This window comes from Chionomys nivalis, chromosome 11 (assembly GCF_950005125.1).
Source record: "Chionomys nivalis chromosome 11, mChiNiv1.1, whole genome shotgun sequence".
In the NCBI taxonomy this organism is placed as follows: domain Eukaryota; kingdom Metazoa; phylum Chordata; class Mammalia; order Rodentia; family Cricetidae; genus Chionomys; species Chionomys nivalis.
The window spans coordinates 11,322,955-11,348,936 of NC_080096.1; the positions used below are offsets into that span (position 1 = coordinate 11,322,955).

At 49.9% G+C, this 25,982-nt stretch overlaps 1 protein-coding gene across 1 annotated transcript; it reads right to left on the reverse strand.

Moving 5' to 3' along the window:
- Positions 1-301: 301 nt before the first annotated feature.
- Positions 302-19,988, reverse strand: Zbtb17 (zinc finger and BTB domain containing 17). Its single transcript, XM_057784250.1, has 16 exons — positions 19,865-19,988; positions 17,557-17,643; positions 5,611-5,817; positions 4,799-4,987; positions 4,103-4,240; positions 3,733-3,855; positions 3,068-3,309; positions 2,843-2,985; positions 2,457-2,757; positions 2,106-2,193; positions 1,904-2,020; positions 1,703-1,823; positions 1,429-1,559; positions 939-1,148; positions 739-828; positions 302-659 (listed from the first exon to the last, which is right to left on the reverse strand). The coding sequence occupies exons 3-16, from the start codon at positions 5,813-5,815 to the stop codon at positions 376-378; spliced, it is 2,382 nt and encodes a 793-aa protein (XP_057640233.1). The 5' UTR covers positions 5,816-5,817; positions 17,557-17,643; positions 19,865-19,988; the 3' UTR covers positions 302-375.
- Between the last annotated feature and the right edge of the window lie 5,994 nt (positions 19,989-25,982).

The following is a 25,982-nucleotide window of genomic DNA, read 5'->3' on the forward strand; positions in this document are numbered from 1 at the left end:
ACACTGCTCTGGCTAAAGGCCCTAGGCTGTCTCGATCTGGGAAGCTGTGCACTCTGGTACAGGGCTGGTGAGTGGAGCTGCATCACAGCCACAGGGTGCTGCCCACACCCTAAATAATTTAAGACACAGTATGGAGCTCTACTTTCCATGACGGGCCTCAGAATGTCCCAGGAAGCCTGGTTGGTCCCTGAGCTAGTGTTAACCATTCTGCAGTATGAGCTACGTAGGTGACAGTTCCCCACCCGCCCGGGGACACAAGGACCGTAGGCAACATTAGAAAATAATCAAATTTATTCTCTCTAGGGATTGGGGAAGGAGCACCTTGAGTCCCAGGGTGCCATCCATCCTTAAATAAACAGTCAGAGGGCCACCTGCTCACTCTGCAGGCGGTGGGCAATCCGGAGCTGTGGGTGGAGTTTCTCCCAGTGTGGGCTGGCCCTCAGCCCCATCCCTAGGACGGAAGACCAGCTCTCCAGCCTGCAGCATCTGCCCAGCTGGCCATGTGCTGCCTGGCCCATACTGCTGGTAGAAGTCCGCATCTGTCTGGAACATGACCAGTGCCTGGGCTGTGTGGATCCGAACATGCTGGGCCAGGCTGTTGGCATCCAGGAACTTGTCCCCACAGGAATCACAAGCGTAGAGGATGTGGGTGTTGGGGTCTGTGGAGGTGCGGGCTGTGGTCAGGATGGGAAGGACCTTGGGTCCACTGGCGTTCATGCCCCAGACTGCCCCTCTCACCTTCTTCCTGCACCTGCTTGACAGCCTTGCTGATCTCGGCTTTCAGTACTTCTGTCTCATCAGCTGTCACCGCAGCCCCCACTGGTACCACTGTGGGCAAAGTCAGCAGGGCCTGAGGCAGAAGCCACAGGAACCTACCCCATTGTTGCCACCAAGGCAAGCTGCCTGTGGCTACCCTCTGCTGCCTCTACAGTCCACACCTGTGAGCTGAGTGACCGCTGTTGCTGCCAGTGCCTCCGTGGCCAGTGTGACCATGTCATCCACAGTGACCACGCTGACCTCACCACCCTCTTCTGGCTCCAGGATCTTGATGCCCGCCTTGCCCTGATGCACGGTCTTCACGTGAGAGCGCAGGTTGTCTACCCGGTTGAAGCCACGGCCACACTTGTCACACAGGTAAGGCTTCTCTCCTGTGGGGGAGGTGAGTTACCATCCTGCCACCTGCAGACCTCCCAGGACCCAGAAGCCCTGTCTTTTCTAGCAAGTTCTCTGGCAGCCACCAGTGCTGACAGGTGCCTCAGTAGCACCCTCCTCCTGGAAGCTCCAAGGTAGCTGGAGTCCTCATTGGAACTGAACTTCAAGATTACCTGTAAGCAAGTGTGGCACAGGGCTCCCTACCTCTCCCCTACTACCCGTCGCCTCCAAAATGGGCTGGGAAGGGCTGGACAGAGGCAGGCAGCACATGCTCACCGGTGTGGATGATTATGTGCTTGGACAGGTCCCCCACATTCACAAAGGCCTTGCTACACACGCTGCACTTGTGTGGTCGGATGTTGTCATGGTGGCGAATGTGATTGGCCAACTGGCTGGACTGGACGAATCTATAGGGTCACACAAATCAGGGGCTTATGTTGACCCACAGGAGCCTTGATGTGTGTGTTGGGGGGCTTGGGGGGTACCCACCACTCTGGGACACAGCCTGGGACTTGGCCTCATGCTCCCTGGGGTAGGGGCAGGCCGCTACCTTTTGCCACAGCGCTCACAGACGTAGGGCTTCTCCCCCGTGTGTTGGCGCACATGGGCGATGAGGGAGCTGGCTTGAGTGAAGGCTTTGCCACACATCACACACTGGCACGGCTTCTCACCTGGGGCAGAGGCACAAGGCACTAGCACCCACTCAGCTCCCTGTGCCCCTTCCACAGCCCACAGGGGCCTCCTCACCCACCCGTGTGGATCCGTACGTGCCGCTGCAGCGCGCCTGGGTCAGCAAACTGCCGCTGACAGTGGGTGCATACGTAGGGTTTCTCCCCACTGTGGATCCGCAGGTGCCGCTTGAGGTTCCCTTTGGAAATGAGGGGCGAGACTGGTGTGCTGCACTGCCAGGGGCCCAGGGACGAGGGCGGGGAGCCAGGGTGCTCTGGGCCTACCTGAGGTGGTGAATTGCTTCCCGCATTCCCGGCACTTGAGAGGGCCATCAGCAATGTGGATCTTCAAGTGGGCCTTCAGGTTCCCCACCTGCACCCAGACAGGGGCTCAGAAGGGTCCCCTAGGAACCTGGCTTTTCCCCAAACCCTTGAACCAGGAAATAATGGACTTTGTGGTCTCTCAAAGGGGCAGAGCAGTGGAAGGAAAATGCAGCAGAACCTGCTCTAAGATGGCTTGCTCTTCAGGGTCCCATCCTAGGAGAGTCCCTAGCCACAGCACAGTGGCTGCTGTGTGCTAACCCTGGGGAGCCACCAGCAGGACCCCACGGTGCTGGCTCAGGGAGGGGTGCACACCTGGTTGAACTTCTTGTCGCAGTGCGGGCACTTGTGCTCCTTGTTGGTGTCGTGAGTCTCCAGGTGGCGCATCTTGGAGGTGGGGTCAGAGAAAGAGCGGCCACAGTAGTCGCACTGGTAGGGTTTCTGGCCACTGTGCACCAGCTGGTGGCGCTTGAGGTTGCCTGAAGTGGTGAAGAGCTTGCCACAGTCCCCGCAGCGGTAGCGGGCCTCCCCCGAGTGCCTCTTCTTGTGCAGGTTCAGCAGGCTGATGAGCCTGTAGCTCTTGCCACACTCCTCACACCCATAGGGTTTCAACGGGCTGTGGGTCAGAAGGTGCTAGGTCATAGGAAGGGGTCCTGCAGGGTCCAGGGAGGCCCCCAGTCTGGGGGAGGCAAGGTGGGTACCTGTGTGTCTTCTCATGGGCCTTGCATGCTGCGGGGTCTGAGAAAGCCTTGCTGCACTCCCGGCATGAGAAAGGTTTCTCACCAGTGTGGATGCGGATGTGGCGTTTGAAGTTCCCCGTGTGCGTGAACTCCTTCCCGCAGTCCTGCAGGCGCAGCAGGAAGGAGTGCGTGAGGGGCTGCGGAGACCCTGGAGGCACAGGGCTGGCACCGCCCACGGCCCCGCACCTCGCACTTGTGGATGATGGAGCCATAAGCCTTGGACTCAGTGCGATCCCCGTAGGTGCCTGAGCGCAGGTTCCGGCCTTCCATGCCAAGCTCCTGCCCAGAGTCTGTGCCTGCAGACTCTTCATTCTCCTCAGGGGTCTCCCCGTTCTCCAGATGCATCCCCTCTTCCTTGACTGTGGCAGGCCCTGAGGCCTCTTCCTCGTGTTCCTCTTCTCCTTTGCTGGCTGGTTCCACTTCCATTTCTGCACAGAGAAGAGGGGGTACTGAGGGACCTGGCTGGGCTCAGAGTACCTTCTGGGTCTGGTCTAACTCCCTCTCCAGTTCACAAATGCCTTTCTTTAGATGACAGTGACTCTAGGATCTGTCACCTAAGTATCTGCTACTTGGAGGGTGTAAGATCTCAGGGAGATGTGTGTGGCACTATTAGCCAGTAAGTCCTTGTGAGCTTGGCTGTGGGAAGCACACACTGTGCAATGCCCAGGGCTGAGCCCAGGGCTACGTCAGGATGCTTCTAGACTCAGGAAACACGCAGGGGATGTGCACCCAAGACAGCTCAGGAGTCAAGAGAGAAGAAAAGCTCAAGTGAATGCTGTCCAGGCAGGACAGGCTAGCGGGAAGAGGGGTCCAAGAGGGCAGTGCAGTATGTGTGGCTGTGGGGAGGGCACCTTGCTCTGAGCTCTCTGACAAGGCTTCAGCTTCTGCAGCAGCCATGCCGCTCGTGGGGTCCGGCTTGAGTTCTGCAGGTGGAGGCTCCCGGGGAGCATCAGCCTTCTCCGTCTGTTCTGCACCTGAGGAGGGATGGATTGGGACTCTGTCCAGGGGCCAAATAGGTCTCTTCCATGGCTGGGAAGACCCTGCAGAACAAACTATCTGAGCTAGACACGAGCCAGAAAACTATCGGAGCGCATGCCAACCTCCCAGCCACGAAGCCTTTGCTATTCGGGGCTGCTGGCAGGTAGTGGACAGAAGCAGCTTCCTACCATGCATTCCCTTCTTCCAGGTAGCCAGCCCATTGAGGACTAAATCACTACTCACCACTAGCTGTACTTTCTGCCTGGCCACCCCGCTCCTCTTTGAGCTCTCTGCTTGAGCCTGCGTGTGGACTGCTTCTTGCTTGGTCCAGCCTGTTCAGCATGGTGGCAGCAGCCTTCTCTTCTTTGGCTCTCTTGTCTCCTGGAGACAGAACAGGACAGAGTTGTCATTTTCCATCAAGTGTCCACTGCCAGAGGGATGAGGTGGCTCCTGAGTGCCCCTGGGGACTTCAGTGCTTCACTGGTTTGTTCAGGGAACACCTTACCCCAGGACACTGACTTCACAGCACCACAAGTGATGTTACCTCACACAGGCAGTAGACACCGGGTGTGTGTCAGTGCTCAGCAGGAGGGGGGCATGATCCTTTTATTGCCCATGATGGGAGTCTGCAGGCTTCTGAGGACACCCTGAGAGCCAGGGAGCTCTGAGAGGGCAGCTACGGGCGGTCAGACGAGAGCTCTGCTCCCGGGCACCTAGTGACCCACATGTGGCTCCTGCTCTCTGCTGCTCAAGGGTAGGAAAGGGCAGGTGTGGGACCCTTTCCAGCAGTGCCTGGCCAACCTCTACCAGCACCCCACAGTGATGCCAAGGTGGACGAGGAATCTGAGGCCCAATGAGGTGACCCAGAATCAGGGACAGGGCCTCCATAACAAGCCAAGTTCCTTGACCCCTTTCAGGAACAGCTGCCAGGGACCTTACCTTCCAGAGCTGAGGCCTCTGTATTTTCCCCAGAGCTGCTGTCCGGTTCAGCAAGTGACTTGAGCGCATGGCAGGCTGTGATGATATCCTGCATCTGGAGGAAGCTGGCAACAGCCAGCACGTCATCCACGTTCTCCGGGCTAAGGTTCAGCTTAGCAGTGTACATGAACTCCAACACCTGTCCCAGGCCTGTCAAGGACAGGACAGCTATCAGATCCACTTCAGGGCCTACCAATGGTCTCTCCACCAGACCGCAGAAACACATTTTGAACAGTTGAGCAGTAAGCCTCCAGCATCTGTCTGCTGGGCTAGGGACAGCTGCTAAAAAGATACGCCTGGGGACACCCCATCCCATCTAGCAGCATGACCTTCAAGACATCGTCACCTGACATTTGCATGTCTGTGTCCGCATCTATAAAATACGAGAATACCTCGTCCTGGTCATCTCAAAAACAGGTCCTAGGGCTCTGGGTGGGAACACAGATCTAGGATTGGTCCATCTTTATCTCCTTCATCCCAGCCCCAGCGAGACCCCCATCATTTTTAACACAGCCTGGCTGTCAGCCCCAGGACTAGCCTGGCTATAGAAAGGGATGAGGAGGGCTTAGGGCCAGCCTTGCTCCATCCCTGCTAATAATGTTGGTCCCACTGCCTTTCTGCCCTCATCATATTGTGAACCTGTGTCCCTGGTTACACCACATCCAGTAAGAGATGGGATAAACTTGGTACCCATAGAGTTAGGTGGGACATGTCTGCTGGCACTGCCCTAAAAGGGCCTTGCATGGTATGAGGCTCTGGCCCCAACAGGGTACCTGCCGCATTACTGATGTCCAGATGTACCACATCCTTCTGGTCCACAAAGAGCATCTTGAAGTATTCGCTGCAAGCCGCCAGCACCGCCTTGTGGGCCTTAAAGTCAACACCATCCACCACAAAGGTGCAGTCACAGAGAAGGCCCAGTTGCCGCTGCTGGTTCAGCTGCTCCAAGACACGCTGGCTGTGCTGGGGGAAATCCATGGCTGCGGAAAGCCAGAGCCTCCTGTCAGCACTGAGAAAGGATGCCAGCCCAACTCGCTGCCAACTGCCAAGCCCCAGGTGAGACTCACAGAGGAGACGGGGAGCGTTAAACAAGGGAGAGGTTTTTCCACCACAAAAGGGCAGATGATTCCAGACACTTGCAAGCCAAGATAGCTCAGTCGCTCCCAAAGCTTACTCAACAGGGCAAGCTCCCCAAACCAAAAAGTACCAAGATAGCCCTAATAGCTTGCCCCCGAAGCAGAATACACAGGAAGTAATGAGCTAAGGAGTCAAGATGGCAAACACACAAAGCAATTGCTGTCTCACAAAACAGCTTAACATGTTCACAAAGAACACACACACTATTAGAATAAAACTCAAATGTTCAGTTTTGGGGCTCTAAGTCCAGGAGGCTCTTGCATCATCAGCTGCGGAACTCCCTTTCCTGCAGCTCCCACAGGCTCTGGGAAGCTCCCTGTCCACACAAAGCTGGGTTCTTTAGGGTGGGGATCTTACTGGGCTCTCTCCTTCCAAGGCTTTCCCACCCCGCCCTTGCTCAGTCCCTCACTCTTAGGCTCAAGGAGCTACCAAGAGTGAAGTCTGCTCTTCCAGGAACCTCTAGCGCTGACTCCCAGGAGAGAGAAGTGACTCCAGTCCTGACCCAAGAGCTGCCTGGAAATCCCACAACTCCCAAGGCACTGCACTTGGAGAAGGTCCTGGCCTGGTGCCCAGTTCCGAACTACACAGGTAGAGCTGAGATAACATCTAAGTAGCCTCTGCCTGCCCAGCACCCCTGCAAAACCTTCTCAAGATCAGCCACCTTCTAGGGAAACAATGGTTTTTTACTTATAGAAATAAGGTGTTTTAGAACATTTCAGAATAAAACCCGGCACCCGCTATGTGAGGCCAAAGTCCACAGAATCCCTGCATGGCTGGATCCAAGCCCTAATAGCAGCCAGCCACTCCAGAACCAGGCTGCCCTGAGCAGGAGAGGGACTGGGGAACCCTGCCCCAATGCAGCAGCACTGGCTGCTCCTGACACTGGGCTGTCACTGGCCTAGAGCCTAGAGCTGCAGTGACCACATAGAGCTGGCCATCTGAAGAGAGCAAACAGAAGCCACGCCCCTTCACGCCAGCACAGGCCCATTCGCCACTCGGTGGTTTCTGGAAACTTCTAAGTATGTGCCGAGGCTGGAGGATGACAAGTTCCAAGCCAGTCAGAGTCACATAATAAGTCACTGTCACAAAGAACAAGCAAATATTGGGGGTATGTAGTTGCTGAACTAAGGTGAGGAGTCTAATGGGGAGCATGGCCCAAGCAGGGGCACTGCTTCTGGACCAGGCAGTGCCAACACCTACAACTAGAAGGCAGCCTGCAGCAAGTTAGGCACTGGACACCTGTGGCAAAACCACTGCAAATCAGGACGCCTTGTGAAAACACTTCTAAGCCAGTGGGGTAGCAACCTTCCTGATGCTGCAAGCTTTGATACAGTTCCACGTGTGGTGACCCCAACCGTAAAATTATCTTCGTTGTACTTCATAACTGTAACTTTGCTACTGTTATGAATCATAATGTGAGTTCCTGAGGTCTTAGGTAAACCCTGTGAAAGGGTCCTTCAACCCCCACCCCCAGAAGGGTTGTGACCCACAGGTTGAGAACTGCTGCTCTAAGTCCTCAAACCCCAGAAAGAGCAAACTCCCAGTGGGATCTGAGCGATGGAAGAGAGGAGAATCCCAATGCTAATAATCAGAGCACAAGACACTGAGAGAAACCTGTGCCCAGGAGCTAAGGGCGCGCACATGGAGGACAAAGCAGGAGGCCCACACCACACTGACCCTCGATTAGCACTGTCTTCGGAGGTGGGAAAGCCGTGGGTAGACGAGAGTCCTAGTCGCCTTCTCCAGAGCCACAGTGGACCGACCACCTCCTGAGTGCAGACAGGGAGCCACCATTCCGTGTAACCCTAGTTGAGTCAGGACTCAGAGACCCACCTGCCTTTGCCTCCTAAGTGCTAGATTAAAGGTGTGCGCCACCACACCCAGCAAGTTCAGTTTCTAAAAGAACGAACAAAGCACAGGAACAGGCCCAGGGCAAAGGCCTGCCACACTCCACACGGTTTGCTAAGGACAGTGACAAGGCACATAGAGGTAGGATCCAGGAGGACCAGCACATCTCAGTCCAAACCTCAGGCTCTGAGACCCACCCTGCTCAACCCAACAAGTCCTCCAGCAGTGGAGAAACAGCATTTGTAGAGTTGTTTCAACCTGACAGGTGTCACAGAGCCAGAACACCACACCTTGGTTACCTGCAAACCAAGCACACAGCTACCCTGGGCACCAACTTCCTTGCTGCCTCAGAGATGCAAGGACTAGGGAGGAATTCTCCGGACTTGAATCCAGGGTCTGCCACTGGCTGCCAGGGGACAGCATGTCTCCAACGGTGAAGGGGCTCAGACATTCTTTACAGGGTTAGTATCATCACTCAACTAGGCCAGAGGCACACCTTCGCACCCAGCAGCCATCGGCTAGCAGGAAGCAGACAGGCTCAAACCCCTGATCACATGGTCTCTGCAACCTTTTTCCTGGGCACTCTGGATGGGTCTAGATCCACCAATCAACACCCATCATTCCTTCTAAATGTAATCTGGAAATTTTCTGTAACACAATGGGAGTCACCACAGACAACAAAGGGAGGGCGTGCTGAGCAAAGAGCCACTGGGGTGAACTTTCTCTGACGTGAGCGACTGGACTCTTAAACCATGCCGGTGCTCTTGTGTGAGGCCAACTACCTGTCTGCCTGAAGCACTAGGAAGCCCCAACTGCATAGCTTCCTCTCGAAGTCAAATGGGCTCCTGTCACGCAACTGAAACATGACCCACGTTACTGGCAGGCACTGACTAGCAAGAGAGGGTGGTGCCAGAAAACAACACTCCCTCAAGCAGATACCCTGAGCTTGGCTGGCTCCCAGAATGGACCGGCCGCTCAAGCTTCCACACAAAGAGGTCACCACTAAGTGCCACTCGCCTTTCCTGATCATCCAGAAATACAAGTGGCTCACAGACAGACAGACAGACACACACACACACACACACGCCAGGGAAATAGAAGTTCACAACAGGCCACCTCTGGGAGGTTGAAATCTATGCACCCAACCCCACTACCAACCTGTCTCTTCAAGTTCAGCATGAGAGAGAAAACAATTATCAGCAAACCTGCCCCGCTAGTACAGTGCTCCTAGTCCAGCAAATGCTCAGCTTGCATGTGCACACACAACCTATCTAGAAAGCTAATCCTGCAGCAGGTGAGAGGGGACAGGGCCTTGTACAAACTTGGTAACCAACTGCTGTACCACTAAGCTGTATTCGCAGCTCTCCCTCTTTTATATAAACATTCAGGCCTATCTGCGTGGAACCTCTCCGCATTTGGGCACTTCTGGACAGCGCTACCCTGACTGAGGACACGTCACCAGTCCTGAAGAACAGTCCTTTCTGTCATTTGTATTAGAAAAAGCCAATTCCTTTTTTGTTTTTTTCAAGAAAAGGTTTATCTGTGTAGCCTGAGCTGTCCTGGACCTTGCTCTGTAGACCAGGCTAGCCTCACACTCAGAGACCCACCTGCTCGTGCCTCATGAGTGCTGGGATTAAAGGTGTGCGACACTACCACCTGGCTTGATTTATTTACTGGCTTTTTTTTCTCTTTTCCTTGAGCCAACACAGACTGGCCTCAGAACTCATAGTGTTCAATCCCCAGCAATGTGCAAACCTTAAGTGTTGGTACACCTCCAAAATCCTCAGCTACACAAGAGCTTGAGGCAAGCCTGGGCGACGTGAGGCCTGCCTCATAAAAAAAAAAAAAAAAAAAAAACCAGACAAAATTAAGACATTCTCAGTTGGACCGCTGGGTCCTCCCTGCAGCAGTGGGAGGGTTAGTCTCTGAGCCTCCCACAAAATACCACAGCACCAAGAAGCGCTTCTCCCTGGGAGGGGGCTCGAGGCCCCAGTGACATTCAGCATAGTCCTGAGTGCTGCTGAGTCACAGTGCAACTGACTCATGCTTTGGAGAAGACACCCACATCCTGCAGGGCATGTGAAACACAGTAAAGGGGCTCCTCTCAAAAGGGCACGTGGGGATAGTTGTTACCCACACCCTTTCTCTGTTTTACCACTCATAAATAATATTCATTTAAAGTTAAAGCAGCGGAAGGGGGAGAGCTGAGTTGGGAGGGAGGGCATTACTCAGGGTCAGAGGCCTTCTTTTCCATCAGAAAACCATTAAGGCCAGGCGGTGGTGGCGCACGCCTTTAATCCCAGCACTTGGGAGGCAGAGGCAGGCGGATCTCTGTGAGTTCGAAACCAGCCTGGTCTACAAAAGCTAGTTCCAGGACAGGCTCCAAAACCACAAAGAAACCCTGTCTCGAAAAACCAAAAAAAAAAAAAAAAAAAGAAAGAAAGAAAACCGTTAAGGCATCTCTAGTTGGTTGTGGTCGAATGCACCTGGGATCCGGGCATCAGGAAGCAGAGGCTGGAGGATTGCTGCTAGTTCAAGGCCAGCCTGAGCTACCTTGTGAAACCGTCTCAAAATAACAAGCCACATCCTCTACTTTCTACAAGACCTGGTGAAGGACAACTTCTCAAGAAAAAAAACTCTGTAGGGAAATAGTGAATTACAAATTTTTCACAAAGAATGTGTCAGTTAGGAAGATTCTGGGAACAGAAATCCCAGGGGAAGCCCTGACGCTGTGAAGAGCTGCCTGCCTGCAATTGCTGAGACCACAGCTCCTAGGCCGAGCTACAGTCTGGGGCTTGGAACCAAGCAGAGCTGGTCCTCGGGCATCAGGAACCTCCACTTCCTTGCTGTATTCCTTGGCTAACAGTGGAGGCTTCGACTCCGTAAAGATGCCGTGGGAGGCCATCATTATATACGTAAAAACACACTGGGACAGTGAGCCAGGACAGCCAGACCAGGGGAGCCCACTGCCAGGGGCTCACTCTCCTCAACCAGATACAACACAAGGCCTCAGTGCTTGATAACCAATGGCAGTGCCACCTCCTTTCTACAAAACATAGGACTTGCACAAGCTAAGCGGTTTCATTGAGAAAGGACACAGAAGGACCATCCCACAGAGAAGAGACTAGTTGTCTGTGCTCGATGATTTCACTGTCCTTTAGAGCCGAATGGTATTCCGTCACAGTTACTGCTGTTACTACCCAGCCGAACTGCATGGGAAGACCAATTGCTGAAGACAACCCATGCTCTGGCTGCAGGACAGGAGAAAAGCTAGACTTGAGATTAAAGCTTCCTCCCTGCTGGCCGACCCTCAGGGTGCCAGAAGGTGCTACGTAGACTGCTGGGGAGAGCCCTTAGCAGCAGCCCTACTCAGCCAGTCCCACGGAGTACACCACTCCCTGGCCAGGCAGGAAGTGCCCACTGGTGTAACAGTGGTGAGCCTGCTAGGGGGTAACCAAAAGCTTCCTGACTGGCTGCAGTGATGCTTCACAGGGACGCATGCGTGGCACTGCCGACCTGACCAGGGCTGGAGCTGGAGAGGGCAGAGCCTACGAGGGAAGCTACAGCTATTGTCTTACTAAGTGGATATGACATGCCCATCGAAGTGCCGTCTAAATAAGGATGTTAACCCATAGACTAATGCTGCTGTCAGCACTGGTCAGAGAAGTTTCTTTTGGGAGGGGGCAGAATCAACTGCAGAGACTCATAATCTGTCAGTCAGCCAGTCATAAACAGGACATCTATACCACCCTTTAAAGCATCGGAAATCATGGCAGGGGGTGGGGGGGCAGAAAGGATGTGAGCACCCGCAGGAGGGTGAGTGTTGTGGACCATGGAATTACCACACTTACAGCAGCTGTGATGACCTATGCAAGACTGGACCCATCAACATTCTGAGATGGAGCCCAGGGGCTCAGGAGGTGGCACCCCTCTCTAAGGATCTGCAAGGAGCTAACGGCTCCTAGGGGAAGGAAAAAAGTACCCATGTTCTGGTTTAAAAAAAAAAACAAAAAACACCCCTCACCTGTGCTCCTATAAGCAACCCCAATTAAACTCACTGGGTTACATGGGGGAGGCGTGAAAATAGGAGACTAGCTGGGAAGAAGCGGGAGAACAGGACTGGAGTGTCAAGAATGTGATGGGAAACGTGATCAAATATACTGTGTACATGTATGAAGTGCGGGAATGAAATCACATATAATTAACATGGGGTAAAAAACACTACAGTATCCAAAGGAAGGAAGTTTATGCTGAGCATATTGCTCACACCTGACTCTCAGCAGGAGGGTGAAGGCAGGAGAATCAGGAGTCAGGAGTTCCAGGCCAGGTCAGCTACACGCCGCCTATCTCAAAAGAAAAGGAACAGAGACTTCGTGGCCCTCAGTATGACATGTGTTCTTCACATGCCAGCCCTTCCTGGGGTTTTTCCCATTAGGACTGAGTAATAAGGTCCCTTCTAGGGTTAAGATTTAAATGTTAAATGAATGAGTCAGTTCATGAGCCTGCCAGATGACCACGATACACCTGAAGTAAGACAGAAATCACAGAGCGGCAACAAGATAGATCTATATGGGTAGGGAGCAAGCTCAGAGCAATTCTAAGAAAAAGATCTCGACAATTTAAAACTCTATTTAAAGAGTTCATATCTGTGTGTGTGTCAGAAGACAACCTGTGAGGCAGCTCTTTCCACCACTGGAATCCAGGGGTCAGACCCAGGCTGTGAAGCTTGTTCTCAACCCCACCTCTCCTCTTTGAGACAGAGTCTTATGCTGCCCTTGAACTCAAAACATAACCAAGGACCTCTGATCCGCCTGCCACTTCTCAAATGTTACATGCCCAGTTCAGGCAGAATTGGAGAGCAAACCAGCGCCTCTGTGAATGCTAGGCAGGCATGGTAGCAACTGAGCCCAGCCCAATTTCAACAGTGTCTATAGCCTGTGATAAGTATGACCTGAAATGAAGATGGGACCAGGCCTTAAAGATACCAGGAGTGAGCCGGGCGGATTAAAGTAACATGGGACGTTTGGAAGAGACTACTAGATATATGGAAACAGAACTCAGCAGGCAGGAAACCAGCTTTAAAAACAAAACAAAGGGGGGCTGGAAACATGGCTCAGTGGTTAAGAGCATTGGCTGTTCTTCTCAAGGACCTGGGTTCAATTCCCAGCACCCACATGGCAGCTCACAACTGTCTGTAACTCCAGTTCCAGGGGATATGGTACCTTCACATAGACATATATGCAGGCAAAATATCAATATACGTAAAAATAAATCTTAAAGAAAAAAGGAGAGAAAATATTTAAAAAGAAATAAATAATAAAGATGAACTAACCTACCACCACCCCAACGAGGTCTCATTAGATATCTCAGGTGGGTCTGGAACTCACTATATAGCCCAAGCTGGCCTCAGACTCCTGATCCTGAGATTACAGATGGGCACTACACCCAGTAGGAAGTTCTTTCAACTAAGCAAAAAGTGCTACTCACAAAAGACAAAACTGATAATTAAATGAACATTAAGGGTTTCTTTCCCAGCTGGAGAGAGGACTCAGTGGTTAGGAGCACTGGCTGCTCTTGCAGAGGACCCTGGGTTCAGTTCCCAGCACATTGTGGTTTATACCATCTGTAACTCCAATGCCAGGGGATCTGATGCCCTCTTTTGATCTCTGTGGGTCACCAGGCAATGCATGTGGTAGAAACACACTGGCAAAACTCATACATAAGCCGGGCGTTGGTGGCGCACGCCTTTAATCCCAGCACTTGGGAGGCAGAGGCAGGCGAATCTCTGTGAGTTCAAGTCCAGCCTGGTCTACAAGAGCTAGTTCCAGGACAGGCTCCAAAACCACAGAGAAACCCTGTCTCAAAAAACCAAAAAAAAAACAAAACAAAAAAAAAAAAAAAAAAAAAAAACCTCATACATAAAATAAATAAATACACCTAAAAAATAAATCTAAAAAGGTTTTCTTTTTATCACAAAGGTGGAAGACATCCCAGTGTAAAAAGGCAAGCCAAAAATCACAAAAGCACAGTTACAACACAACTTGTCTACAGAACAAAGGATCGGTGTGGACACAATAATCAACAACACGGTGCCTACAGAGGTCATCCGGAAAGAGGGTGGGTTAGTGCCCACAGGACACACCAAAGACACACACTGGGCTGGCAAGACAGCTCAGCATGACGATCCGAGTTCAGTCTTTGGAAGCCATGTAAAAGTCAAAGGAGAGAGTCCACTCCATGAAGCTGTCCTCTGACTGCCGTACGCGCAACCATGGCATGCACGTGTCCATGTTCCCCCCCACACACACACACACACACTCACTTAACAGGAATGTTTGTTTTTTATTTATTTAATTTTCAAGGCAGGGTTTCTCAGCCGGGCGGTGGTGGCACACGCCTTTAATCCCAGCACTCAGGAGGCAGAGGTAGGTGGATCTCTGTGAGTTTGAGGTCAGCCTGGTTTACAAGAGTTAGTTCCAGGACAGGCTTGATAGCTACAGCAAAACCCTGTTTCGAAAAACTAAAAACAAAAAGCAAAACAAAAAAAATTAAAAAAAAAAAAGACAGGGTTTCTCTGTGTAACAGCTCTGGCTGCACTAGAATTCACTATGTAGACCAGGCTGGTCTCGAACTCACAGAGATCCACCTGCCTCTGCCTTCCCGAGTGCTGGGATTAAAAACGTGAACCACCACCACCAGGCAACAGTGATGTTTAGAAACCTTTTCAAAAAACCAAAGAAACAAAATCTTAAAAGCTTTGGTTTACTGTGGGGCGTTGGGGGTGGGTGGGCAGGGAAAATGAAGTCAAGCAATGGCAGCAGCCACGGGGGTAAAATGGTCTGTGGCATTATCCTGTGTAGAGCTTGAAGACGCACAAGGGACACGGAACACTTTACCCTGATAGAGCTGCTATATCAGCTAAGATGAGGTTACAGGCTTGCACCTACTATGTAATGTTTGCTTAGCTGACATACATCTCCAGCCAGTTTATATACAAGTATGTGCACACACCTCTAAGTGCATACAGTTTAGCCCTAGGGAGCTTTATGATTAAATGAAAAACCAGAAATAGGAGAAGATGATAGCACAGAGTGGCTCGGTTGGCACTGGGTGGTCCCACTGATATACAGCCGTGGTTCTTTTGCTCCCTTGTGTTCTTTGGATGTGTCTACGGCATTTCTAGGCTTGAAAGTAAAATGATGCCAACTGGTGCTGGATGGAGGAGCCTTATTTTTTATTATGGCAGCTTCTTATTTTTGTAACATGGTGATTTGGTTGAACACAATAAAGTACAGTAGTAACTGAAAAAAAAAAAAAACCTTTTTAAAAAGACAACCAAATAGAAAAGTGAGCAAAAAATTTAAACAGCTGCTTCAGAAAAGTTGGAAGAACAACTTTCAAGGTGTGCACCACCACCTCCCAGATGTTGGCCCTATTTTACAGATGGAGAAACTGAGTCTTGACCATGACACAGCTGGCTCTCTAGAGGGAGCCATGAGGTAGGGTGGCAGAGAGCCCTCACTGTTCCTTCCCATCTGAAGCAACATTTACCATTACTTCACGCTAAGTCTGCACAGCACCTCAGCAGACCGCTGACATCAGGCAGATCCCCTGTGCGTCCTCGCACTGGTGGCCAGACCTCCAGGACAGCCTCTATACTGTGCAGTGTATGAAGATGTGTCTCTGTATTTCCTCATCTTCCTAACTGATTGGTCTAGTAAAGAGCTGAACAGCCAATAGCTAGGCAGGAGAGGTTAGGCAGGCCTTCCAGGAAGAGATAGGAACTCTGGGAAAGAATCCAAGGTGTCAGTCAGACTCATGGTACTGAAGAGAGGTAACGAGCAACCTGGCAGAACATAGATTAATATAAATGGGTTCATTTAACTTTTAAGAGTTAGTTGGTGGGGGCTGGAGAGATGGCTCAGTGGTTAAGAGCACTGACTGCTCTTCCAGAGATCCTGAGTTCAATTCCCAGCAACCACATGGTGGCTCACAGCCATCTATAATGAGACCTGGCGCCCCCTTCTGGCTTGCGGGCACACATGGAAGGAATGCTGTACACATAATAAATAAATATTAAAAAAAAAAAAAAGTTAGTTGGTGGCCGCGCAGTAGTGGCTTATGCCTTTAATCCCAGAACTCAGGAGGCAGAGGCAGGTGGATCTCAGTGAGTTCGAGGCCAGCCTGGTCTACAAAGCAAGTCCTAGGACAGCCAGGACTGTCACACAGAGAAACCTGTCTTGAAAAACAAACAAACAAAAAAAGAACTAGTTGGGAACAAGCCTAAGTAAGCTAAGGCAAGCTTTCATAATGAATAAATGGTTTCCAGGTCGCTGTTGGGGAGTTGGCAGTCCAACATACGGCTGTATGTGGTCGACAGGGCTTTGCTTTTAGAGTCCAGTCCGGCCAAGCAATAGCAGTTGTCTGCTACACCCTGGTGCAGAGCACATTCACGTGTCCAAGAACCACCAGCTATCACGTGAGAGCACACCCAGCCCACTCTCGCTATTTCAGTGGGCTCTCCCATGGGCGGGGTCGGGCCCCACACCCCCGACCCTGTCACTCTGGGGCCAGAGCAGGTAGGTTCTGTCTCCTCCAGCAGCAGATTAGTATGACTTGTTCTTTGCTCCAGACTCAAGATGGCTACAAAAATGCACCGTTCTAAACATCAGAGCCTTACAGAAGAGCATGAGGTCCCCGCTCTCTCTTCCTGAGAGATGGAGTTCATATGTGACAGCAGGACACGAAGGAGACAGCGTGGACCATTAGACGGATGCCAGCGCTGAAGCAAAAACCGCGTGGTCAGAGAAATTCTGCTGCACGGGCAGCTCATGGGACACTGTGGCTGCTCAGCAGGCTGTAGAACAAGTACTTCTAGACTTAAGGAGTAAAGGACAAAAGCTTCTTGCTTACTTTAGCCACTGCTAGAGAATTGAAACCAGGGCCTCAACAGACTAGGCTAGCCCTCTACCACTGAGCCCTGTAGGACAACTTTAGATTTTACCTAATCAAAATAAAATAAAATCTGGGTGTGGTGACACACACCTTTAAACCCAGCACCCAGATGGCACCTGCAGAGTGTGAAGCCAGCCAGGTCTACTAAAAAAGAACCTGAGGTTCAGAGCCCCTGATAGCCAGGGGTACAGAGACCCTGTCTCAAAAAAAATAAATAAAGAAAAAAAAAATAAGTAACTGGATCAGGCATGATAGCTCACGTCTAACTCCTTGGATTAGGAGGTCACTCTGGGTTCAACACCAGCCTGAGTGACAAAGCAAATACCACAGAAAACAAAGTTTTATCTGCAATATCACAATAAAACTATAGCAAGGATTTTTTTTTTTCCACTAAATTCTTTGAGACAGAGTCTTGTTATGTAGCCCTCGCTGGCTTCAAACTCAAAAGGTCCACCTGCCTCTGAGTCCCCAAGGAACCAAAAGTGTGCACCACCCCTCCTGACTTTAGTCTTGAGACAGTGATCTGATCGTAGACGATGGCTGGAAACAAGCCTTCCCTGCTCTGCTTCCTACTGCACTGAGCAATGCCAACGTCCATCAGCACAGTGGCATACACCTTTAATCCCATCCCCGGGAGGAGGAGACAGGTGGATCTCTGTGAGTCTGGGGCCAGCCTGGCCTACAAAGTGAGTTCCAGGACAGCCAAGGAAACAAACAACAACAGCAACAAAAAGCTGTCTCCTGCAGACAGCATCCGTCCTCCAGTATTAGAGACAAACCTCAGATCTCCAAAAAGCCGGGGGCTCTCTTTTCAGACAGTGTGCCTGTAGGAACTCCAGCTCGGCTCCCCTCCTCCAGTTCATCACCTGAATCAAAGAGACCCAAGTAGAATTATTATTGACATACTGTAGAAAAGACTGTGTGCTGGGCCTGGGAAACAAGACGAATGATCAGGACCCCCAGGCTCCATACTTAGGAACTCCGTCCTGAGACAGGTCCGGTCAGTGCTGACGACCTGCCCAGTTTAGTGTAGCACAGACTTTCCTGAGATGTCCACAACACTGATTCTCAGCCCAGACATACCCGCACCTAGGCGACCTCTGGTGGATGATCACCACCACATAGCTTGACCTCGATGTTTTAGACAGGCTTTTGATTTTGTTTGTTGTTGTTTTTAGACAGGGTCTCATTCTATAGCTCAGGCTGTCCTGGAACTTATAGTAGAGTTCAGGCTATACAGTGAGTTGAAATTCCACAGTTCTGCCTTGACCTCCTTAGTGCTGGGATCCTAGGCATGCACCACCAACCCAGGCTTACCTGAATGCTTCTCACGCACGTATTTTCAACTCATTTAAAACTAAATCTTTCCTCTTGTTAAATCAGCTCCTTGTCCTGCTTCCTACCACACTGAGCAATGCCAACATCCACCAGCCAAGGACAGGGGACAGCGCCGGGGACTTGGCTTAGCAGGCAAAAGTGCTAGCTTTGCTGTGCAAGCCTGACAACCTGAGTTTGATTCCCCAGGACCCACAAGGCAGTGGGGGCACATCTTTAATCTCAGCTTTCCTGGAGAAAGATGACAGGCAGACGGGAAATCTGGATGATTGGGGTAGCTAGCCTGCAATACACTATACAGCAGAAACAAGAGAGACCCTGACTCAACAAGCTGGAAGATGAGAACCAAATCCACTCTTGACAGGTTGTCCTCTGACCAACACAAGCACGCACGCACACACACACTTTTAAGAAGAAATGGGACAATCCTGTGCCTTCTCATTGGAGTTATCACCAAGTTTTATCAATTCTACCTCCAAAATTATCTCTCCCTATTCATTCCCTGCACCTAAACTTTCTCAAGGCCACCCTTATGCCTCGCTTAAATTAGCCTGGCAATCTCTTAATTGCCTTCAGGCTCACTCCTTTATTCCTCTTCGACTTGCCCAGTGATCTTTCTTGTCCACAGACCAGATTCTTAAGTGCTTTCCCCTTAACCTAAAAGTTAAGAGTGCTTGGCCGGGCGGTGGTGGCGCACGCCTTTAATCCCAGCACTTGGGAGGCAGAGGCAGGCAGATCTCTGTGAGTTCGAGGCCAGTCTGGTCTACAGAGCTAGTTCCAGAATAGGCTCCAAGCTACACAGAAACCCTGTCTCGAAAAACGAAACAAAAAAAGTTAAACGTGCTAAACTCTGTAACGTCCCAAAGACTTAGCAGAGCCTCCCGGGCCTTATTGCCCATCTCTGCTAGAGGAAGCGGAGCATCCTCACAGACAACATCTTCAACTTCTCCTGCCTCACTTCCCCAAACATCCTTTAGGCCCAGCTTCCCAGGAGAAGGGAACTGCCTGGAATACTTAGATTGAGCTAAGCCTCCCTTCCTACAGGGCAGTGGTATCTGAAAAGCCTCTCTCTCCCACCTAAGGTTGCTCTCTGAATGGTGATGACACAAATACCAGCACGGGACTTTCCGGACATGCACTAACTATAAGCACGCTAGGCTCCGTACAGCCTATTACCTCAAGACAGGTTTTATCATAAGCCATGCTTTAAGGACGAAGAAACGGAGAGAGTCTCCGCTTGGTGCTAGGAACCCTGGTCCCAACCTGCGGACTTAGTCCGCAGGCATCTGTCGTCAGATCTGTCAGGGGCGGAGAGGAGGGAAACACGGTGGACGGATGGGTGGATGAGTGAATGAATGAGCGGTCTACGGTGGGGGCAGCGCCCGCCTCTATTCCACAACACATCCAGACCGGCCCCGCGCCGCCCCGCACTTGGCCCCCATGCGGCCGCAGCACGCCCACCCGCCGCGGCCCGGCGCGCGGGGTCAAGGGGCGGTGACAGCCCGGCAGCGGGGGCGGAGATGGCACTAGCCGCGGTGTCACCAAGCCCTGGAGGCGACTCGCGCCCCCTTCGGCAGCACGGGTGCACGGGCCACCTCTCCGGGCCGCTCCCGTTGCTCCCCGGCCCGCGGCGCCTTCCACCCGAGCCTCCCCTCCCCCACACAACCGTCCCGGCATCCCGAGCCCCCGGCCCCAGCCGACTCGGTCCCTCCTCCCAGGACTCCCCGGCCGCCCTCACTGGCCGAGCCTCACCTGCCATGTCCCGAACCCGACCACAGAGGGAGGTGCATCACGGCCGCGAGAAGGCCAGGGACAGAGCTTCACGGCAGACAAAGGGCGCCGCCATGTTAGAGCCGGGCGGAACCGACCTCGCCGGCTTCCCGGCACTGACTTCCGTCGCCGGCACAGCGCTGCCCTACGTGCGCGACCGCCGACAGGCGCATGCGCCTAGCCAGCCGAAAGTTCTCCGTTAGTGGACTTCGGTAATTGTCCCCGTTTTAACTCCTATCTTGGTTTTCCACTCCAAATAGATAAACAGCGGCACTTAATGTGTGCCAGACAGCATGTTCATCGTCTCATGTGTTCTTCACACCACAAAACCGTGTTATTTCTCTTTTTTTTGTTTTGTTTTGTTTTTCGAAACAGGGTTTCTCTGTGTAGCTTTGGTGCCTGTCCTGAAATTCATTCAGTAGACCAGGCTGGCCTCGAACTCACAGAGATCCGCCTGCCTCTGCCTCCTGAGTGCTGTAATTAAAGGCGTGCGCCACCATCAACCGGCTCTTTTCTTGAAGGAGTGAAAACTTAGGTGCAAAAAGGGTTAAGTTGCTCATACTTGCACATCGTTGTGACAGAACAGAGATGTGAATCTAGTTGTGGCTCCCATTATGTTTTGGTAATATTTTTGCAGTACCGGGGATCAACAGTAACTTGGACTGGGTAGATGGCTCAGTGGGCAACGAAGGGAACCCAAGCTCAATCATGAACAACCACATTCAAAGCCAGGGGGCAGGCCGGGCGGTGGTTGCGCACGCCTTTAATCCCAGCACTGGGGAGGCAGAGACAGGCGGATCTTTGTGAGTTCTAGGCCAGCCTGGTCTACAAGAGCTAGTTCCAGGACAGGCTCCGTAGCTACAGAGAAAAACCCTGTCTCGAAAACCAAAAAAAAAAAAAAAAAAAAAAAGCCAGGGGCCAGGAGAGATGGCTCAGAGGTTAAGAGAGAGCACGTTTGCTCTTGCAGAGGACTTGGCTTCAGTTCCCAGCACCCACTTGGTGACTCCAATTTCAAGAGATCTGATGCCTTTTTTTTCTGGTATCTGCAATAAATAGGTGGCACACATACATACATGTAGACAAAATACTCAGACACATAAAATAAGTAAGTCTTAAATAAAAGCAAAAAACCTCTCCTGCCCAATGTGATCAAAAACACCTGATGCAGATGGGCCAAACAAATGTCTCTAGACGAGTAAAAACGGGTGGCTGGTTATCGCCCATAAACAACAGCCTCTAGCGTTTCAGGAACTGTCTGTCCTTGGGCAGCGGATTACAGATCAGAGGCATTTTTGACTCCTGGATATCTACAAATTGAAGCATAGTAAATTGAAACTTTGGCTCTCACATTCCTCCTTGAGTTGTATCCTGAGTCAAATCCTTGACTCTGTGATGGGTACCTGTTTATATTGGGATCTAAAAACCATCAGCTTAATGGTACCCAGACAGAAATTATCACTTAGTTAAAGTATCAATGGTACAAGAGCCAATAACAAGAAGGGCCAAAGGACTTGTGGTGGCTGACACCAGAGTTACTATCTAGGAAGAACCTGGAAATAAGAATGGAGACCAGTTATTTCTTTCATCTCAAGGCCCTTTTTTGCAATGAGGTTTTTTTTTTTAGTACAGCCATATTATTCTTAATGATTTCTGAGTTGTTTACATAGAAACAACAATTTCCTCTTAAAGCCATATAATAATCTCTCTGTTTTACATAGAACAGGTTGAGTGCCCTATCAAACTATGGAACTATTTTAGCTAGTGAATCTACCTGTTGATAGATCTGGGTCTATTTGGTTTTAACAGGTACCTTTCCTGGTATGTCAATAGTCTCTATATGTAGCTATTTTGTACCTTAAACAGGGAGTTTCCTTTTGATCTAACATTTCAGCCTGCTGGGGGACCAGGGGAAGTGCTCTCTTATGTGACTACTTCCTGCTAAGACTATGGCATTGTTGTCAGGGTCCAGGAAGGCTGCAATGCTATTCAAAGGGAATTCAGACAATGGGACATTCATCAGAAGCATCTGGCTTGCTCACCCAGCTGAAGAGACAGGGCACATTAACACCGGCTGGACTGGCCCACATCAGCTTTCAGTAAGTCCAGGGCTTGCAGTCATTTGGAGCAGGTTGCAGTCAGCAGCTGATGCTTGGATGTGTCGGTCAGCCAAGTGGAAATCTGCTAAGACAGATATGGACTAGGGACAGAAACTGACATTTAGGACCTTAAAGGAAAATCTTATATTTTGAACTTTCAGCCTATAGTGGAAGAGGAGGATTCCCAAGGTCAGGAGAGAGAGAGAGAGAGAGAGAGAGAGAGAGAGAGAGAGAGAGAGAGAGAGAGAGAGAGAGAGAGAGATACCTCAGGAATAGTCAGGTGGGCAAACTTAGGCTGAACTTATCTGGAGTCCATATGTCCTGTGAGAAGTAGATCCAAGTCTTATGACTCCCTCAGTTCTCTGAAGTTTATGTAATTCTTTTAGTTTATGAAAAGACATAAAGCTTTTAGATACATTAGTATTACCAATATGTATTTATTTCCTCACTGTAGAACATTCAAGTAGCAAGTGTCTGTAAAACACTGGAGCCGACGCACACCTTTGGGTCCTAGCATAAGCTGCAGATTTGGGTTAAAAAGCATGAACATTTTTTCCTTTTCCAGAGAGCCAGATATAGATTGGACAGAAATGTGTCTGGCCCAGTGAGAAGCATATTTAAATTTACACTTAAAAAAGAAGACAACCAAAAGAAATCTAAAATCGTGAGCTTGTGACTGAACAGTAACTAGTCAGTGTTCTACCAGCTTATCAGAACTCCGGTGAACAGTATTAAAACTCTGAACTTTGGAAACCTTAGTGTAACAATAGCATAGAAGGGGAAGGAAACCTGAAACAGTTTGTATTTTCACATACCTTAAATCATTTCTTATACCTTTACAACTTACATTTACTTCTTTCTTAAATTTAATTTTTTTTTCCAAAACAGAGCTTCTCTGTGTATTTTTGGCTGTCCTGGAACTCACTCTGTAGACTAGGCTGGCCTCAAACTCACAGAGATCCACCTGCCTCTGCCTCCCGAGTGCTGAGATTAAAGGTGTGCGCCACCACGCCTGGCTTAATTTACTTTTTTTCCTTTATTTTACATTCCAACCACAGTTCCCCTTCCCACACCTCCTCCCACCACATTTACATTTAAATCATTTTCTGAGACCCTCAAAACTTCCTTAAGCTTTGACATCCTCAGACCCTTATATAACTTAGACCATGAGAACTTACACAGACTCATATCCTCAGACTGTTATATACCTTGGAACATTTTTTAGATCCTTGCATAGACTTTAATCCCTTTTCTTTCCAACGACTCTTTACCAGAGACACAGTTATTACTAAGAACAATCATTTCAAATCGTGCTCATTTAGTGGAGAATTATACCTGTAACCTGTTTATCTTTTAATATGAAACCTGTTAGCAAGGCAAACCTGTCTACCTTTTCTCACCAGGTAGCTCGAGAAAAAGTAAGTCTTGACTTTTACATAGGTAATGAGCTAACAAGCTGGCTGCAGCCTTGGGGAAGAACCTAATTGCCTGCTGCTGCTAAGCTGACCAAGCTATAGCTAGCCCAGCCATCTGTACCATCAGAGATCTGAGAAGGATAAATACAAATACCACGATATATAATTCAAATGGCCTATGTATCAATTAAAATGACAGAGTCTAGTCCATTAACTAGATGGTCATCCCAGATGCCTGAGGTCCCAGGACAGAATCAGTCTTCAGCTGCCAGGTCGAGAGGTGAGAGGCTTCCTGTGGAGGAGGAACATGGGAGAGACTGACTTTATTGTGTCCAGGTGAAGTGGGACAATCAGCTCTTCAGTGTCCTGCTGGTCCACAGTTTGGGCTCGGTCCTGGTGGTAGGTGCTACACTCGGGCCGTCTTGCCTGCTGGTCAGTATCACCACAATCTAGGGGGACATATCTTGGTGCCCCATCATCTTTGAAGATCTCAGGGTCACTGCTGGGATTTGGGAGTCTTTGTGAAAGTAAGCTTTTTCCACTAAACTATTTATTTATTTATTTATTTATTTTTTAGGATTTTCGAGACAGGGTTTCTCCGTAGCTTTTTGGTTCCTGTCCTGGAACTAGCTCTTGTAGACCAGGCTGGCCTCGAACTCACAGAGATCCGCCTGCCTCTGCCTCCCGAGTGCTGGGATTAAAGGCGTGCGCCACCACCGCCCGGCTCCACTAAACATTTTAAATGCCATGTTCATCAGATCTCTGACAAGTTTGAGGACCATTATTAAGTATATCTGAGCTAAACAAATCTAGGCTTAACTTTGAAAACAAATCTGACATGATTACATGTTTGATTATTACAGATGACTAACTACTAACCTGTATTTCACAATTACATTATATATATATTGGTTTTTCAAGACAGGGTTTCTCTGTGGTTTTGGAGCCTGTCCTGGAACTAGCTCTTGTAGACCAGGCTGGTCTCAAACTCCCAGAGATCTGCCTGCCTCTGCTTCCCAAGTGCTGGGATTAAAGGTGTGTGCCACCACTGCCCAGCTACATATTATATTTTTTAATGAGCTGCATAGGTACAATACCTTAAATAAGAGTAGAAACATATCGGGAGGCAGAGGCAGGCGGATCTCTGTGAGTTCGAGACCAGCCTGGTCCACAGAGCTAGTTCCAGGACAGGCTCCAAAGCCACAGAGAAACCCTGTCTCGAAAAAAATAAAACCAAAAAAAAAAAAAAAGAGTAGAAACATATATTTAGTCTAACAAAAATAACCTTAAATGTGTATCAATATACAAAAATCCATTCCAATGTGAAATATTTGAGAATAGTAGTTTTTTAAGGTTTTTTTTTAGTTTAAAAGTAGAGTCAATAATCTATCTTTTTATCTTATAATTTTTATTTTAAAAGTCGATGTAATAATCTATCCTTTCCTTTATTCTCTCTCTTATTTTTGAAAAAGATCCCTAAATCTACCTCCTTTGTTTAGCTTCCTTCCTGACAATGACCAATAACAACTTGCAAACAACTCCTCTTAAACCATCGCAAACATCGACCAAATAACAGAAACCAACCACCCACCTCTTGGGGATGTGGGCATTGTGTTCTCTAGACGGCTTCCTGTTGTCTCGGGGTGACAGCATCTCTAGGGGACCCTTATGGAATAATAGTCAAGAGCTAGCTGTATGATTTTTTTTTCCAGTCTCTGTGTGATGGGAAAGTGTGGAGCTTAGCTGAAGTCTTGGCTGGAGGAGTCTGTGAGGCTGAACCACCTCAGCACCTTTGAAGCTGTTCTGGACGTAGAATTTTGAGGAAAGAGTAACTGAGGCATTCTGAGAGACTGGATCACCTGTGCTGATTGTCTGGTCTTTACTCATGCCTGGTCCTTTTGTTCTGAATACATACAAACCGTTTGTTTTTGTTTTATTTTTTTGAGACATGATTTCTCTCTACTTCAGAGCCTGTCCTGGAACTCGCTCTGTTGTAGATCGCGCTAGCCTTGAACTCACAGAGATCTACCTGTCTCTGCCTCCCAAGTCCTGGGATTAATGTGCCACCACCACCACCACCCCCGGTAAACATACCAACTTTTAAAGGTAACATACATATCTGGAGCCGGGCGGTGGTGGCGCATGCCTTTAATCCCAGCACTCGGGAGGCAGAGGCAGGCAGATCTCTGGGAGTTCGAGGCCAGCCTGGTCTACAAGAGCTAGTTCTGGGACAGGCACCAAAGGTACAGAGAAACCCTGTCTCGAAAAACCAAAAAAAAAAAAAAAAACATATCTGAAAAATATGGGATGTGTGCTATACACAAGTCAGCTAAAGATGATTTGTTTTATGTTTGAGCAGACAAAAGGCATCTGTCAACTTTACAAGTCTGTTTGGACTGTATAACCAAACCGTTATGAGGATTCTGTAGCCAACAAGATTTTTTTTCCATTTTATGCAGTCTCAGAATGTTCCCATGTGGAAGGATCAGCATACATGTCACCTGTCCTGTAGTCTTTCCTGGCTGCCTCCCTCACATCTGCAGTCAAGATCTTCAGGAGGTCTCCCCATGTCAAATCTGATCTTTATTA